We start from the raw sequence: 18501 nt of genomic DNA, 5'->3' as shown, positions 1-18501 counted from the left end.
GAACTATAAACAGTCAGTTCAAATATGAATACTCATTTGGTTTTTATACTTGATTTATATGTGGATACCACATTTCTCTCTTTATTATTATTATTTTTAATAAATTGCTGAAGTGGTAGGTAGATACAAGATAAAGGTAGAAAACATAGTTTAGTGTTGTAAGAGAGCACATGTAGATGATCAGGTGTGTGCCTGTAGACTATGTGTTAATCCAAGCTAGACCAGGGCAATAAAACATCCACGTATGCAGAAGATTTCTCTCAGAACGGGGGGGTGAGGTTCTAAGCCTCACCTCTGTTGATCCCCAATTTCTCACCTGATGGCCCCCCTGCGACTGTGCCTGTCTTAGGTTGTTCCTCCCTTGAGGAATCTTACCCGTCTCTGGCTAACCAGTCATCTTCCGGGGCCATACAGGGAAATGTGAAGTTGGTAAGTGAGAGAGAAGCCTTATTGTTTGAAAAAGTTAGCTTTTTACTTCTTTGCATATTTATGCCCTGTGGCTTCTATGCCCAGCATTTGTCTTGAGGTATCTTTACCACTTGGAAGAATTATGATACTCGGTAAATTTGATATGAGGCACGAATTCTATTTAAGGGTTGTAATTAGGAAGGAAGAAGAAAAGCTATAGAAGTAGCAGGCGGAAGAAAACATGGGAAGATTGATTATTTCTTTGATATATCTTCTTGTAGAGTAACTTCAGCATGTATAGGTTTTAAGCTACTACTTAAATTGCACACACACATTAACATAATAGGAGTATAGTTACATAACCAAAGCATATCTGTAATTACCAGCCATCTGCAGTGAAACCAAGAAAACCAGTTAGGCACCTTAGGCATTTGTGAAAACTTATCTATGATATGGTGGATATTGTCCAAATGAACTTGAACAGTCTGAGAGAAATCAGACAAATTAAAACAACCCATTCCTGGGGACTGTTCACATGCCATATGTTCTTTTAACAATAAATAGTTTGTAGTTGTAAGACTTTGGAGCGCTACAATTTGCACTTCTCCAAATTCTTGGTTGAGTTCCAACAGTATAGATCCAGTCCAATTTTGTTGTTTTACTGTATGCACAGGCCAGCTTAGATATCTCATTCCTCATTCCCATGGCAGGTCCAGGAACTGGTGGGATGAGTGCATCTACAGCTGTAGCAGTGCGTGGATCTTTGTTAGGGTTTTTTGATGATCATCTTCTGGCATGAGTCTTCCAGAGGGTGCAGATGTTGGAAGTTCTTTTTCATATCGTATCTTAGTTCATTTTCGGGGTAGCCCAATTAGGCTTTGATCCTCTGTATAAACACAAACAGACCCTTTGCCTACACTTTTATATGCCCTTTATACCCTTGTGTAGAACTCGTTGGAGGTTACCACACAGGAACTGCCCTTCTTTTTTTTTTTTTTTTTTTTTTTGCTATCACTAATCTACACTTACATGACGAATATTATGTTTACTAGGCTCTCCCCTATACCAGGTCTCCCCTATAAACGCCTTTACAGTCACTATCCATCAGCATAGCAAAATGTTGTAGAATCACTACTTGCCTTCTCTGTGTTGTACAGCCCTCCCTTTTCTCCTACCCCCCCATGCATGTTAATCTGAATACCCCCCTACTTCTCCCCCCCTTATCCCTCCCTACCCACCCATCCTCCCCAGTCCCTTTCCCTTTGGTACCTGTTAGTCCATTCTTGAGTTCTGTGATTCTGCTGCTGTTTTGTTCCTTCAGTTTTTCCTTTGTTCTTATATTCCACAGATAAGTGAAATCATTTGGTATTTCTCTTTCTCCGCTTGGCTTGTTTCACTGAGCATAATACCCTCCAGCTCCATCCATGTTGCTGCAAATGATTGGATTTGCCCTTTTCTTATAGCTGAGTAGTATTCCATTGTGTATATGTACCACATCTTCTTTATCCATTCATCTATTGATGGACATTTAGGTTGCTTCCAATTCTTGGCTATTGTAAATAGTGCTGCAATAAACATAGGGGTGCATCTGTCTTTCTCAAACTTGATTGCTGCATTCTTAGGGTAAATTCCTAGGAGTGGAATTCCTGGGTCAAATGGTAAGTCTGTTTTGAGCATTTTGATGTACCTCCATACTGCTTTCCACAATGGTTGAACTAACTTACATTCCCACCAGCAGTGTAGGAGGGTTCCCCTTTCTCCACAGCCTCGCCAACATTTGTTGTTGTTTGTCTTTTGGATGGCAGCCATCCTTACTGGTGTGAGGTGATACCTCATTGTAGTTTTAATTTGCATTTCTCTGATAATTAGCGATGTGGAGCATCTTTTCATGTGTCTGTTGGCCATCTGTATTTCTTTTTTGGAGAACTGTCTGTTCAGTTCCTCTGCCCATTTTTTAATTGGGTTATTTGTTTTTTGTTTGTTGAGGCGTGAGAGCTCCTTATATATTCTGGACGTCAAGCCTTTATCGGATGTGTCATTTTCAAATATATTCTCCCATACTGTAGGGATCCTTCTTGTTCTATTGATGGTGTCTTTTGCTGTACAGAAGCTTTTCAGCTTAATATAGTCCCACTTACTCATTTTTGCTGTTGTTTTCCTTGCCCGGGGAGATATGTTCAAGAAGAGGTCACTCATGTTTATGTCTAAGAGGTTTTCGCCTATGTTTTCTTCCAGGAGTTTAATGGTTTCATGGCTTACATTCAGGTCTTTGATCCATTTTGAGTTTACTTTTGTATATGGGGTTAGACAATGGTCCAGTTTCATTCTCCTACATGTAGCTGTCCAGTTTTGCCAGCACCACCTGTTGAAGAGACTGTCATTTCGCCATTGTATGTCCATGGCTCCTTTATCAAATATTAATTGACCATATATGTCTGGGTTAATGTCTGGATTCTCTAGTCTGTTCCATTGGTCTGTGGCTCTGTTCTTGTGCCAGTACCAAATTGTCTTGATTACTATGGCTTTATAGTAGAGCTTGAAGTTGGGGAGTGAGATCCCCCCTACTTTATTCTTCTTTCTCAGGATTGCTTTGGCTATTCGGGGTCTTTGGTGTTTCCATATGCATTTTTGAATTATTTGTTCCAGTTCATTGAAGAATGTTGCTGGTAGTTTCATAGGGATTGCATCAAATCTGTATATTGCTTTGGGCAGGATGGCCATTTTGACGATATTAATTCTTCCTAGCCACGAGCATGGGATGAGTTTCCATCTGTTAGTGTCCCCTTTAATTTCTCTTAAGAGTGACTTGTAGTTTTCAGAGTATAAGTCTTTCACTTCTTTGGTTAGGTTTATTCCTAGGTATTTTATTTTTTTTGATGCAATTGTGAATGGAGTTGTTTTCCTGATTTCTCTCTCTGTTGGTTCATTGTTAGTATATAGGAAAGCCACAGATTTCTGTGTGTTGATTTTGTATCCTGCAACTTTGCTGTATTCCGATATCAGTTCTAGTAGTTTTGGGGTGGAGTCTTTAGGGTTTTTTATGTACAGTATCATGTCATCTGCAAATAGTGACAGTTTAACTTCTTCTTTACCAATCTGGATTCCTTGTATTTCTTTATTTTGTCTGATTGCCGTGGCTAGGACCTCCAGTACTATGTTAAATAACAGTGGAGAGAGTGGGCATCCCTGTCTAGTTCCCGATCTCAGAGGAAATGCTTTCAGCTTCTCGCTGTTCAATATAATGTTGGCTGTGGGTTTATCATAGATGGCCTTTATTATGTTGAGGTACTTGCCCTCTATTCCCATTTTGCTGAGAGTTTTTAACATGAATGGATGTTGAACTTTGTCAAATGCTTTTTCAGCATCTATGGAGATGATCATGTGGTTTTTGTCTTTCTTTTTGTTGATGTGGTGGATGATGTTGATGGACTTTCGAATGTTGTACCATCCTTGCATCCCTGGAATGAATCCCACTTGGTCATGGTGTATGATCCTTTTGATGTATTTTTGAATTCGGTTTGCTAATATTTTGTTGAGTATTTTTGCATCTACGTTCATCAGGGATATTGGTCTGTAGTTTTCTTTTTTGGTGGGGTCTTTGCCTGGTTTTGGTATTAGGGTGATGTTAGCTTCATAGAATGAGTTTGGGAGTATCCCCTCCTCCTCTATTTTTTGGAAGACTTTAAGGAGAATGGGTATTATGTCTTCCCTGTATGTCTGATAAAATTCCGAGGTAAATCCATCTGGCCCGGGGGTTTTGTTCTTTGGTAGTTTTTTGATTACCTCTTCAATTTCGTTGCTGGTAATTGGTCTGTTTAGATTTTCTGTTTCTTCCTGGGTCAATCTTGGAAGGTTATATTTTTCTAGGAAGTTGTCCATTTCTCCTAGGTTTCCCAGCTTGTTAGCATATAGGTTTTCATAGTATTCTCCAATAATTCTTTGCATTTCCGTGGGGTCCGTCGTGATTTTTCCTTTCTCGTTTCTGATACTGTTGATTTGTGTTGACTCTCTTTTCTTCTTAATAAGTCTGGCTAGAGGCTTATCTATTTTGTTTATTTTCTCGAAGAACCAGCTCTTGGTTTCATTGATTTTTGCTATTGTTTTATTCTTCTCAATTTTATTTATTTCTTCTCTGATCTTTATTATGTCCCTCCTTCTGCTGACCTTAGGCCTCATCTGTTCTTCTTTTTCCAATTTCGATAATTGTGACATTAGACCATTCATTTGGGATTGCTCTTCCTTTTTTAAATATGCTTGGATTGCTATATACTTTCCTCTTAAGACTGCTTTTGCTGTGTCCCACAGAAGTTGGGGCTTAGTGTTGTTGTTGTCATTTGTTTCCATATATTGCTGGATCTCCATTTTGATTTGGTCATTGATCCATTGATTATTTAGGAGTGTGTTGTTAAGCCTCCATGTGTTCGTGAGCCTCTTTGCTTTCTTTGTACAGTTTATTTCTAGTTTTATGCCTTTGTGGTCTGAAAAGTTGTTTGGTAGGATTTCAATCTTTTGGAATTTTCTGAGGCTCTTTTTGTGGCCTAGTATGTGGTCTATTCTGGAGAATGTTCCATGTGCACTTGAGAAGAATGTATATCCCGCTGCTTTTGGATGTAGAGTTCTATAGATGTCTATTAGGTCCATCTGCTCTACTGTGTTGTTCAGTGCTTCCGTGTCCTTACTTATTTTCTGCCCGGTGGATCTATCCTTTGGGGTGAGTGGTGTGTTGAAGTCTCCTAGAATGAATGCATTGCAGTCTATATCCCCCTTTAGTTCTGTTAGTATTTGTTTCACATATGCTGGTGCTCCTGTGTTGGGTGCATATATATTTAGAATGGTTATATCCTCTTGTTTGACTGAGCCCTTTATCATTATGTAGTGTCCTTCTTTATCTCTTGTTACTTTCTTTGTTTTGAAGTCTATTTTGTCTGATATTAGTACTGCAACCCCTGCTTTCTTCTCACTGTTGTTTGCTTGAAATATGTTTTTCCATCCCTTGACTTTTAGTCTGTACATGTCTTTGGGTTTGAGGTGAGTTTCTTGTAAGCAGCATATAGATGGGTCTTGCTTTTTTATCCATTCTGTTACTCTGTGTCTTTTGATTGGTGCATTCAACCCATTAACATTTAGGGTGACTATTGAAAGATATGTACTTATTGCCATTGCAGGCTTTAAATTCGTGGTTACCAAAGGTTCAAGGTTAGCCTCTTTAGTATCTTACTGCCTAACTTAGCTCGCTTATTGAGCTGTTATATACACTGTCTGGAGATTCTTTTCTTCTCTCCCTTCTTGTTCCTCCTCCTCGATTCTTCATATGTTGGGTGTTTTGTGCTGTGCTCTTTCTAGGAGTGCTCCCATCTAGAGCAGTCCCTGTAAGATGTTCTGTAGAGGTGGTTTGTGGAAAGCAAATTCCCTCAGCTTTTGTTTGTCTGGGAATTGTTTAATCCCACCGTCATATTTGAATGATAGTCGTGCTGGATACAGTATCCTTGGTTCAAGGCCCTTCTGTTTCATTGTATTAAATATATCATGCCATTCTCTTCTGGCCTGTAGGGTTTCTGTTGAGAAATCTGACGTTAGCCTGATGGGTTTCCCTTTATAGGTGACCTTTTTCTCTCTAGCTGCCTTTAACACTCTTTCCTTGTCCTTGATCTTTGCCATTTTAATTATTATGTGTCTTGGTGTTGCCCTTCTTGGATCCTTTCTGTTGGGGGTTCTGTGTATTTCCGTGGTCTGTTTGATTACTTCCTCCCCCAGTGTGGGGAAGTTTTCAGCAATTATTTCTTCTAAGATACTTTCCATCTCTTTGCCTCTCTCTTCTTCTTCTGGGACCCCTATAATACGGATATTGCTCCTTTTAGATTGGTCACACAGTTCTCTTAATATTGTTTCATTCCTGGAGATCCTTTTGTCTCTCTCTATGTCAGCTTCTATGCGTTCCTGTTCTCTGATTTCAATTCCATCAATGGCCTCTTGCATTCTATCCATTCTGCTTATAAACCCTTCCAGAGTTTGTTTCATTTCTGCGATCTCCTTTCTGGCATCTGTGATCTCTTTCCGGACTTCATCCCATTTTTCTTGTGTGTTTCTCTGCATCTCTGTCAGCATGTTTATGATTCTTATTTTGAATTCTTTGTCAGGAAGACTGGTTAGGTCTGTCTCCTTCTCTCGTGTTGTCTCTGTGATCTTTGTCTGCCTGTAGCTTTGCCTTTTCATGGTGATAGGAATAGTCTGCAGAACTGGGACGAGTGACGGCTGGAAGGACTTCCTTTCTTGTTGGTTTGTGGCCCTCCTCTCCTGGGAGAACAGCGGCCTCTAGTGGCTTGTGCTGCGCAGCTGCGCGCAGACAGGGTTTCTGCTTCCTGCCCGGCTGCTATGGAGTTAATCTCCGCTGTTGCTGTGGGCGTGGCCTAGCTCGGGCAGCTACTCCAAAATGGTGGAGTCGCGTTGGAGCAGGAGCTGCTGGGAGGCTATTTATCTCCGTAAGGGGCCTCCCTGCTCCCTGCAGCCCAGGGGTTAGGGTGCCCAGAGATCCCGGATTCCCTACCTCTGGATTAAGTGACCCGCCCTGCCCCTTTAAGACTTCCAAAAAGCACCCGCCAAAACAAAACAACGACCACAAAAAAAAACAAGAAAAAAAAATTTTTTTAATAAAAAAAAAAAAAAAAATTTTAATTAAAAAAAAAAAAGGTGGTCGTTCGTTTTTCTTTATTCTCCGGTGCCAGCCTCAGGCCTCTGCTCACCGGTCTTTCTGCCCTGTTTCCCTAATATTGGGGTCCCTGTCCCTTTAAGACTTCCAAAAAGCGCTCGCTAAAACAAAGCAGCAAAAAAGCAAAAAAAAAAAAAATGGTCGCGCGCTTTTCTTATGTCCTCTGTCGCCCAGCCTCCAGTGCCTGCTCACTGTTCTTGCTGCCCTGTTTTCCCAGTATCGAGGGCCCTGCACTCTGTCCCGGATGGCGGGGGCTGGGTGTTCGGCAGTCCTGGGCTCCGTCTCCCTCCCGCTCTGCCTGCTCTTCTCCCGCCGGGAGCTGGGGGGAGGGGCGCTCGGCTCCCGCGGGGCCGGGGCTTGTATCTTACCCCCTTCGCGAGGCGCTGGGTTCTCTCAGGTCCGGATGTGGTCTGGATATTGTCCTGTGTCCTCTGGTCTTTATTCTAGGAAGGGTTGTCTTTGTTATATTTTCATAGATATATGTTGTTTTGGGAGGAGATTTCCGCTGCTCTACTCACGCCGCCATCTTCCCCGGAAGCTCAGAAACACATCTTTGGTCTTCGCCCCATTTCCATACGCCCCGATGCGCAGCCCCAAACCCTAAGTGGACAGCAGCTCCTTTGCTCTGGGCCTCACCCGTATATCTCTTCCTCTGGTTCTTGCTTCTTATTCCTTAATATCCTTGGTCACAAACTGGTAATTTAAGTGAACCAGTTTAGAACTGGTTTCCTGAGCTCTGTGAGCCACTGGAGCAAATTAATGGAACCCAAGGAGGGGGTCATGGGAACCTCTGATTTACAGCCCGTTGGTCAGAAGCACAGCGGACAACTTGGCCTTGCACCTGGCATCACTGAGCCCCTAACCCGTGGGCGCGGACACTACCTCCAGGTGGACGGTGTCCGCATCAGCTGAGTCACAGGGCAGCCAGCTGGTAGCAAATGACTTTTTGTTGGTGTGAGGGGAAAAGACCCATGAGTTGGAACTGGGTTTAGAATCTCACGTGATTCTATTTTTAAGGGAGGAAATATGTAACAGATAAAAGACTGGAAAAATAGAATACAAAATATAAACAACAGTTCTCTCTAGGTGGTGGAATTGTGTATGAGCTTCATTTTCTTAGCTTGACTTACCTGTCCTGCCTCCTTTTTCTGTCGTAAGTAGGTATTACATTTGCAATCAGAAAATAAAAATAGTGAACTTATTTGAAAGAGAAAGGAGAGAAGGGAAGGGAAGAAGATGACAAGAGGTAACCCTGGAAATTCCCAGTAATGCTTTGCTGAGATGAGTAAAGTCTGAATCAACGCTCGGAGGCGTGCAGGTGCCCTGGGGAGGGGGCTGCGAGGCCCCCGTGACCTGCGTGGCCAGGGTGACTGGGACACTGCAGCCACTCCTCTGCTCCCAGCTAGGTAGCTAGGCACATGTGGGCTCTGAGGACTCTCCCGGTCAGCACCCTGAAGCACTCCCCACCCACACACCTCCTGGCCTACCCCGCTCCCCAGCTATGGCAAAGTTCAAGACAGGAGAATAAATGGAATCATGACTTCTGATCCCCCTCACCTGCTCAACATTTTTTTCCCTAAGCACTGATCATATTCTAACATATACATTACTTACTAATTTGCATGTTGTTTATTATCTATCTAGAATGCAAGCTCCATGAAGGTGGGATCTTTGTTCTGTTCACTAATGGATCCCAGGAACTTAGAAATTGCCTGGCACACAGTAGGCGCTCGATAAATATTTGTTGAATAAAGGGGTTAGCACACTGTGAGAATTTGGGGATGTTTTTTAAGGATCTACAGTATCTTGAGGATTCCAGCATGAAGGGCAGGCCACCCAGAGGACTGCCTTGGCTCCGTCCTGCGTCTCTCGGAAACAAACATTCCCACTGAAAGAGCCGAAGCCCCCGCCCTGCCTCGCCGGCTTACATAGGAGGGTAAGAGGTGGTATTCTTCACGAAGGTCCACGGCTCTGCAGGCTGCGGTGGAGCAAACCTCAAGGATCCAAGAGGGGGCTTGGCAAAAGGGATTCCCAGGAAAACTGCCACAGGCCGTGCAGATCCTTGTAAGCCGGCGTATCTCCCCAGGACTTGGCCATGTGCAGTGTCCACGACAGGTGGCGCGGGTGGGTGCCCTGCTAGACACGGGGACGAAGTGAGGACCCCCAGCCGTGCAGCGTTTGCTCTGGGCTCCAGGTGGGTCTTTCGCATGTGACCTTGAATTAATCACCTAAACTCTCTAGGCCTCAGTTTCTTTCATAAAAGAGAGGGGAAGTGAACTCTCCTTCCTACCTTACAGAGCTTCCTTGAGGAGCAAATTGGAAGGTATAACTGGAGGTATATCAAGTAGAAAGAAAATGCGAACAAGGAGACCTGCTAGGAGTGACTAAGACACTCGGTGTCCCCTCTCAAGAGCCTCTGGCAACGACTGTCCATGGGATCCTGGTGCTGAGCTGCCCGCTGGGTGGGGGCGTGAACAAGAGGAAGCCCTTTGTCTCAGAAACTCTGAATCTTCTAGGGAAAATGGGCCACAAACCCACTTGGCGCCTCTTCCAGGAAGAAAGGGGCCAGTGTCCTGAGAGAGCCACCAGTAAGGCTCTCCGGGAGTCAGAAGAGGGAGTGAGGCCCTCTGACGGGTGGCACGATGGAGGCAGTGGCCCGGAAGCTGGGCCTCGCCCAGCAGGGGAGGGCTGAGCAAGGGGAGGGGGAGATACAGGTAGAGGAGAAGAGAAGGGGCCGAGGGGAGGCTCTGAGACGACATAATGCAAGCGGCCCATTTGGGCCAGAGCGAGTCCCTGGAGAGCAGGGAATCATCCTGTCATGCGTGGGGGGCCTCGATGCCAGCCTCAGGGTTCAGGCTGCCTGTAGTGGATAAGTGAGCAGCAGGGAACAGTTCTGGGGTGTGGGGAGAGTGAGGCAGTCACTTGAAGAGGATTCTCCTGGCGCTCTGAGCAGGGTCGTCCATAGGGCAGAGAGACTGGGGGTCAGATTCTGATCTGTTTCATTCTTGTGGAGCAGACAGTGTCCTCACTGAGCGGAAATTCATGTCCCTGCAGCTACACATCAGTCCTGGTTCCACTCACGGGAACTACCCAGAACTTGCGTGTGCAGGCCGCCCTTCAGACACTTGGTCTGCCCACCCTTCAAGTCTTCTCCTGCGCGTCCTCAATAGCTTCAGCATGAGTTACTCCTCATAGGCAAAGATTTCTAACCTGCCATCCTCCTGATTGGTCCCTTTTAGACATAGAAGGTCAGCCTCTCTTGCAAAGTGTGTGGGCAGAACAGAAAAGAATAATCCAGATCTGGTCTTCCCGAAGAATATCCAATGATAACCTTCAAAAAAGATGAAGTGGACAGAAGCCCAACTGGCCGGGATGCCTGAGTAGGTGGATTGGGTAAGAGGTATGAGCAAAAACGGTTAACGGCAGCAGTTCCCACTTATGCTATATGTCATGTTTATGTGCTGAGCACCTACTATGTGCCAGAAGCGCACCCCAGTTCATTTAAATTCATCTTCACAAAAGCCAAGCCAGGTAGGCATTGATATGCCCATTTTACAGATGAGGAAACTGAAGAAATGGAGGCAGCCAGTATGGACTTTCTAAAGATGGAAATGGGATGGCCTTGCCAGGGGGTGACCAGCAGGAGGGGAATAATCCACTCTTAAATCAGTTCTTAATCCACTCTTATACTCAGTGCCAGGCCTCTCACGGTGTCACACCCCCAGGAAGAGGATAAATCCAGATGGGGCCTGGGCTGTCAGAGCCCTGAAGGCCAGCACGCTGGCTGTGGACTCAGGAGCCATAGGCAGATGCCAGAGCATGGTTTTCCAGCTGACCTTGGGCACGTACATTGCCTTCTCTGAGTCTCAGTTTCTCCATCTACTAAATGGCACAGATGCCTCCTGCAGTCCCTTGCTGAACCCCTGTATTCACCATGTCTTTTATTTTCTGTATGCTGACCATTGGGCTTCTGTGCCTCTGCTGATCCCGGAGAGGGCCTGCCCCTCCCCGAGTCAGCCCGTTCCCAGAGATAGCAATCAACCTGCCCTTCCAGCACGTGGGATCCCAACCACATTCTTTATCAGTTCTCACAATCTAGGCCACTGTCCTTCTGCCCCAGTCCCGCCAGGGCTAGATCCCTGACAGCTGTGGGCAGCTTATGCTCCGGGGCCTGTTGAAATTGGCTAGTTTGCCAGTCCTAAATCTGCGTATCCTGCCTCACCTCCTTTTCCCCCACAACCACAATAAAGACTGTTCTGCAGAATTCCTCCCTCCTCTGGACCCACCCACGGGCTTCCCCTTGGGGCCTGTCATGGCGAGCTGTAACAAACCATCTTTTCAACGGCAGTTGGTTCCTGATCATACCCCAAATTTTCTATTACTACACTATATTTCAAAACAACCCCTTTTGTTTGCCCTCAATACCAGGTGCTCTTTAGAAACAGCCCAACAAGGTAGGTGCTGTTGTTATCCCCATTTTAGAGAGGGGGATACCGAGGCCCAGAAAAGTACTTTGCTTGAAGGACACACAGCTCCTGAGTGCCGAGCTGGGGTTTATTTGCTGGGGTTTATTTGGTTCCTGAGTCGATTCTCATCTGAAATACGTTATCGAATAAAGAGCAGAGCATTCCTATGAAAGTTTTCCTAAGCCGAAATGGTATAAGGTGAAGGGTTTCCCCTGCTTTCAGGAAGTTCTCATTACACAGCTTTGCTTTGAGGAAAGACCTAACATTAGTACAGTAATGGAGAAGCGAAAATCCTCCTTGGATTTCTTTGGGTAGGGAGAACGGGTACAGCTGTAGGTCTTTGGCAAAGGGAGGTAGAAGGCGAGCTTAGAGAAGCAGGGGGAGCCTGTACTAACGTTCTGCTAAGCCACTCTCCATGGTTCGTCCACATCTGGACTAATAATCATGGGGAAAATAAACTGAGCTCTCCGCAGTCCTCAACTGCGCGGGGCGGGAACAGCTGCGGTCTCGGGGTCTTCATGCTCCCGCGCGCCGGTGGCCCCGGCTCTGTGCGCCCAGACCAGAGAGCGCGCGCTGCAGCGGACCCGCGCTGTGCGCCCTCGGCCCTCTACGCATCTCCCCCATCTCATTCCCTCACAAGGCCTTCCAAACGTGCCCCTACGATTTGCATTTCCGATGGACTCACCCAAAGCCGCGCAGGAGGCCAGGGAGGTCAGGACAGCCGCGAAGAGCCACATGGTGGAAGGCCTGCAGCTCCCGGGCCTGCAGGTGTGTCCCGGCTGCTCTGAGGAGCAGGGAATCCAGCCGCAGAGCTTTATCTTGCGTCCCCAGCTCGGCCGCTACCGCCTGCGCGCCCTGCCCGCCCCCAAGCTCCCGCCCCAGACTCCCGCTCCCATTGCCTGCTTGCCTAATCAGGGAACAGTGGAAAACTCTTCCTCTTTCTGAAGATCGCTTTAGTTGTGGGAGCCGCTAAGCCACGCCCACCCAGAGTTCACCCTCTTTCATCGGACCACCCCGTACTAAACTCTGATTAGATAGTCGCTGATTTGTCCAACAACTTGCTACACAAGTGTTTCCTCACTGTGGGACTCTAAACCCCAGTGGGCTGTGAGCGTCCCAAGGCAGGCACCAGCAGACAGATGCCTCTGGTCTGGGATCCTCAGAATAAGCTTGCAAACTTTCAGAGCAGCTCTTACCTGCACAGCTACTCAGCTGGGATATTTAGGACAAATCTCTTAGCTTCCCTGGGCTCCTTTTTCAGAGAGTTCTATGCTGTCATGTTTGGGAACATCTTAAATTTCCTCCCATCCCCCTTCTGAAGTCTAAATTAACTTTACAATATTCCTGCCAAGTGACTCAGCCTTCTGTGGCACATTTCTCAGGTCAGGGAACTCACCACCTCTCCAGGCGGGGATCTTTGGGTAGAATGTTCTTTGGAACTCCATCTCTCCAAACTCCCTGGACCTAATCCATCCATCCTTCCATTTATTCATTCATTCTCCAAACATTTATCAAATGCCTGGCATTATTCTAAGTGTTACAGATACAAAGATGAGTTCAAGTCATGTTCCATTTCCTTGAGAAGCTTACCATGTAGTAGTTAAGACAGTTGGGGGTGGGAAGTGGAGGGGGGTGGTAGATTGCAATGCAACCCAAAAGCAGCAAAATAGAGAGATACAAAGTGCTCTGGATACACCTGAGAAAGTGTCCTTTTACTGGCTGGGCACACTGGGAAAATGCTCAAAGCCTGTTTCATAGGTTCATTAAATGTCCAGCTAATAGGGAATTCCTTAAATATACTCCGGTACAGCTGGCTAAGGAAATACTGTATATTCGCTCAAACTAGTGATGCGCACCTCTATTTATTGACAAGGAAAGCCACTCATGATCTGTTGTGAAGGGGAAAAAAACAGGTTATAGAATAGTTCCAGCTGCTTTGGAATGCAGTTTAGCAGTTCCTCAAAATTCAGTGTAGAGTTTCTGTATTTCCCAGCAAGTCCACTCCTAGGTATATACCCAAGATAATGGAAAACATATTGATACAAAAACCTGTACACAAATAGCAGCAGTATTTGAAATAGCCTGAAGTGGGAACACCCAAATGTCTACCATCTGATGGACGGATAAATAAAATGTGATCGAGCCTTATAATGGAATATTATTCAGCCATAAAAAGAAATGATGTATGGATACTTGCTATAACATGGAGGAAACTTGAAAATAGTATGCTAATGGAAGAAGCCAGGCACAAAAGGTCACATGCTGTGTGATTCTATTTATGTCAAATGAATTTATAAGAGTAAGCAAATCCTTAGGGTCAGAAAGTAGATTAGAGGCAGCTAGGGGCTGGAAGGTGGGGAGTAAGGAATGACTGTTAATGGGCATGAGGTTTGTTTTTGGGCTGATGAAAGTGTCCTGAGTCAGATAGTGGTGATGGTTACACCGCTTTGTGAAATACACTAAAACCACCGAATTGTATGCTTTTAAAAGGTGAATTTTTATGGTGTATGAATTAGCCTTCAAATAAAGAAATATTTTTTAAGAATCTAGTTGTGTGTAATATATCCCATTTCAGCGAAAACTTTTATCTTTATTTGTGTAGGAAAAAATCTGGAAGGTTATACATCTACTTTGTATTACAATAACCATTTCTTGGCTATATGCTGTTGTGGTTTTACTTATTTGTGTTTTCCACTTCTATTTATTCACACATTCATTTAACAAATACTTTTTGAGAATTCACTGTATGTCAAAGACTGTGCTGAATATTTTGTATGCAGGACCTCACAGTTCTCAAAGTAACTGGGGGTGGACACTGTTGTCTCCCAGGGCTCAGTGTGGTCACGGCACTGGCCCAGCCCACGGTCACACATCAACTGTGAGGAAGAGCTGAGTGTTGCACAAAAGCTGTGTAACGTTACAGCCCATACTCTATGTCACTCTGCCACAATGTCAAAACCTTTTTGACAAACTGATGTGGCTGGTGCCCTAAGCACATGCTTGATTCACCTGTCAGTGAGGTCCTGCAGCCTCTCTCCTCCGGGATCTTCTCCACCCCCACCAATTCTTTCCTGCTGAGCCCTGCCAGATTCTCAGGCTGCCTGGAAGGATGGTTGGTAACAGGAGTGCCGGGGTTCTTGGGAGAGTTAATGACCAGGTAGCAGAGGTACTTGCTGATGGCTCAAACTTCATGGTTGGCCACTCCCAGTGGAGACTTGTTGCTGAGAAGTGACTGCCCAGCCAGGAATCACATGCCCCAGTCTCCCTGGCATTTAATTAGAGTCATGAAATTTGTTCTTGGCAATGGAGGGGGAGGGTTGACAACAGGAAGCAGGGTTGTCTCCAGGGTAGAGTGGTGAAGAGGCAGCTATGCCTTCTCCGTGCTTGCACTGCTTTCCCAGTGCATTTGGCAAGCCTGCCACTGTCCAGGCCAAACCAATATTGACATCAGGGAGAACTGGGCAACCAGCAGCCATAAAGCATGGGACAGTCCTAGAAAAGTAAGGGGTTCTTGACCAAGGCCATAGTTTAAGCTGAAATGAAGCTTCTGGAGACCCAAATTAAAAACAGGATGGTCATTTACACTCATTCTAGCCACTGTGGCAGGCTAGTGAGGGGTGCCTCGTGGTAGAGGCAAGGACTTTGTGACAGCATTAGTCAGTCCCCAGAGGTGATTGCTTCTTTGAAGATTGACCTGGCAACAGACAGTGCACAATTGCTCACTTAGTTTTCACTAGAAATTAAGAGTTTTAAGGGTTAAAATTTCTGATTAAAGAATCATAGAATTGTAATGAAAGCTACTAGAAATAATAAGGGAAACAACTCTGTATGCCAGGAAAATAGGATAGGTTTTTTTGGTTAGAAAAGGTATGAGGTATGGAGATGCATTTTTGTTGAGGGAAATGAAAATGATTTTGTTCTAAAGAAAAAATCCTGGTTATTTCTAAGGGAAAAAGAACAAGGGACAAACTAAAATGGACATAGAAAGTTGTAGAAGGTTTGCAGAAAAGGAATCTTGGGAAAAGAATGATATGTGTGATCAAGCTTGATGAGATTAAATAGATTCATAAGAGAGGTTTTAAAAATAAGCTTTAATATCAATAGTGTATTTACATAAAACTAAACCTTAATTTTCTATCTTCTGGTGAAAGGACATAGCTTTCTTGGACTATTGGTCTGCTTTTGATAAAAGATTATAAAAGGTTTTTCTTTACCTCTTAAGGCAGTCTGCCTTAAACAAAAATAAAGCAAAGCAAGGACTCTGTGACTTATCACAATGATTTCCTGTTTGTTTTCTTTACCAGATCTTTGATTACTTAAGTAAACTGAGTCTTCTTAATATTAAAAGAGCTAAGTTTCTGCTCAGAACTATGTAACTTCATGTATTTGCCTTAAACATCTTCTATTGTCATCATGGTTAAATGAATACATATTGTTTCATGGTAACCCATGATCCTATTTGACAGTGTTTCAAAACTTTTTGCCGTTTTTGACAAATTTTCCCAAATCAAATTCTAAATAAAGTTTTTTGCTTTCAACTATCCTTTGTTTTTTCTTTTTTCTTTTTTTTTTTTTAAGTGTACAACACAGTGATAAAACATTTATATACATAATTCTAGGTTCCAGCTATCACCCTACCAAGCTGTTACAATATCTTGACTATATTCCTTATGCTATACATTACATCCCGGTTACTTATTTATTTTACCATTGGAAGTCTGTCCTTTTTTGTGTGTGTGTGAGGGCATATCTCATATTTAATGATCAAATGGTTGTTAACGACAATAAAATTCTGTATAGGGGAGTCAATGCTCAATGCACAATCATTAATCCACCCCAAGCCTAATTTTCGTCAGTCTCCAATCTTCTGAGGCATAACAAACAAGTTCTTACATGGAGAACAAATTCTTACATAATGAATAAGTTACATAGTGAACAGTACAAGGGCAGTCATCACAGAAACTTTCGGTTTTGTTCATGCATTATGAACTATAAACAGTCAGTTCAAATATGAATACTCATTTGGTTTTTTTTTTTTTTTTTTTTTTAAATAATTATTTTTTATTGAAGGGTAGTTGACACACAGTATTACATTACATGAGTTTCAAGTGTACAACACAGTGGTAGAACATTTATATACATAATTCTAGGTTCCAGCTATCACCCTACCAGGCTGTTACAATATCTTGACTATATTCCTTATGCTATACATTACATCCCGGTTACTAATTTATTTTACCATTGGAAGTCTGTCCTTTTTTTTTTTTTTTTTTTTTTTTTTTTGTGAGGGCATCTCTCATATTTATTGATCAAATGGTTGTTAACGACAATAAAATTCTGTATAGGGGAGTCAATGCTCAATGCACAATCATTATTCCACCCCAAGCCTAATTTTTGTCAGTCTCCAATCTTCTGAGGCATAACAAACAAGTTTTTACATGTAGAACAAATTCTTACATAATGAATAAGTTACATAGTGAACAGTACAAGGGCAGTCATCACAGAAACTTTCGGTTTAGCTCATGCATTATGAACTATAAACAGTCAGTTCAAATATGAATACTCATTTGGTTTTTATACTTGATTTATATGTGGATACCACATTTCTCTCTTTATTATTATTATTTTTAATAAATTGCTGAAGTGGTAGGTAGATACAAGATAAAGGTAGAAAACATAGTTTAGTGTTGTAAGAGAGCACATGTAGATGATCAGGTGTGTGCCTGTAGACTATGTGTTAATCCAAGCTAGACCAGGGCAATAAAACATCCACGTATGCAGAAGATTTCTCTCAGAACGGGGGGGTGAGGTTCTAAGCCTCACCTCTGTTGATCCCCAATTTCTCACCTGATGGCCCCCCTGCGACTGTGCCTGTCTTAGGTTGTTCCTCCCTTGAGGAATCTTACCCGTCTCTGGCTAACCAGTCATCTTCCGGGGCCATACAGGGAAATGTGAAGTTGGTAAGTGAGAGAGAAGCCTTATTGTTTGAAAAAGTTAGCTTTTTACTTCTTTGCATATTTATGCCCTGTGGCTTCTATGCCCAGCATTTGTCTTGAGGTATCTTTACCACTTGGAAGAATTATGATACTCGGTAAATTTGATATGAGGCACGAATTCTATTTAAGGGTTGTAATTAGGAAGGAAGAAGAAAAGCTATAGAAGTAGCAGGCGGAAGAAAACATGGGAAGATTGATTATTTCTTTGATATATCTTCTTGTAGAGTAACTTCAGCATGTATAGGTTTTAAGCTACTACTTAAATTGCACACACACATTAACATAATAGGAGTATAGTTACATAACCAAAGCATATCTGTAATTACCAGCCATCTGCAGTGAAACCAAGAAAACCAGTTAGGCACCTTAGGCATTTGTGAAAACTTATCTATGATATGGTGGATATTGTCCAAATGAACTTGAACAGTCTGAGAGAAATCAGACAAATTAAAACAACCCATTCCTGGGGACTGTTCACATGCCATATGTTCTTTTAACAATAAATAGTTTGTAGTTGTAAGACTTTGGAGCGCTACAATTTGCACTTCTCCAAATTCTTGGTTGAGTTCCAACAGTATAGATCCAGTCCAATTTTGTTGTTTTACTGTATGCACAGGCCAGCTTAGATATCTCATTCCTCATTCCCATGGCAGGTCCAGGAACTGGTGGGATGAGTGCATCTACAGCTGTAGCAGTGCGTGGATCTTTGTTAGGGTTTTTTGATGATCATCTTCTGGCATGAGTCTTCCAGAGGGTGCAGATGTTGGAAGTTCTTTTTCATATCGTATCTTAGTTCATTTTCGGGGTAGCCCAATTAGGCTTTGATCCTCTGTATAAACACAAACAGACCCTTTGCCTACACTTTTATATGCCCTTTATACCCTTGTGTAGAACTCGTTGGAGGTTACCACACAGGAACTGCCCT

The 18501-nt window shown here is 43.5% G+C and overlaps 1 protein-coding gene across 2 annotated transcripts in view; it reads right to left on the bottom strand.

The window, feature by feature from the left end:
- LOC130681005 (liver carboxylesterase-like) overlaps window positions 1-12448 on the bottom strand; it is a 52769-nt gene extending 40321 nt beyond the window's left edge. The window contains exons 1-2 of one of the 2 annotated variants that reach the window (XM_057492950.1): window positions 12266-12448; window positions 9043-9250 (exon numbers count right to left, since the gene is read on the bottom strand). In XM_057492950.1, coding sequence (XP_057348933.1) covers window positions 9043-9250; window positions 12266-12317 — 260 coding nt within the window. In that variant the 5' untranslated portion in view covers window positions 12318-12448. The remainder of the gene's footprint in view (window positions 1-9042; window positions 9251-12265) is intronic. The other variant, XM_057492951.1, reaches the window with a different exon arrangement.
- Window positions 12449-18501: the final 6053 nt, after the last annotated feature.

Source organism: Manis pentadactyla, chromosome 15 (assembly GCF_030020395.1).
Source record: "Manis pentadactyla isolate mManPen7 chromosome 15, mManPen7.hap1, whole genome shotgun sequence".
Classification (NCBI taxonomy): Eukaryota; Metazoa; Chordata; class Mammalia; order Pholidota; family Manidae; genus Manis; species Manis pentadactyla.
This window is presented reverse-complemented; position numbering and strand designations above follow the sequence as displayed.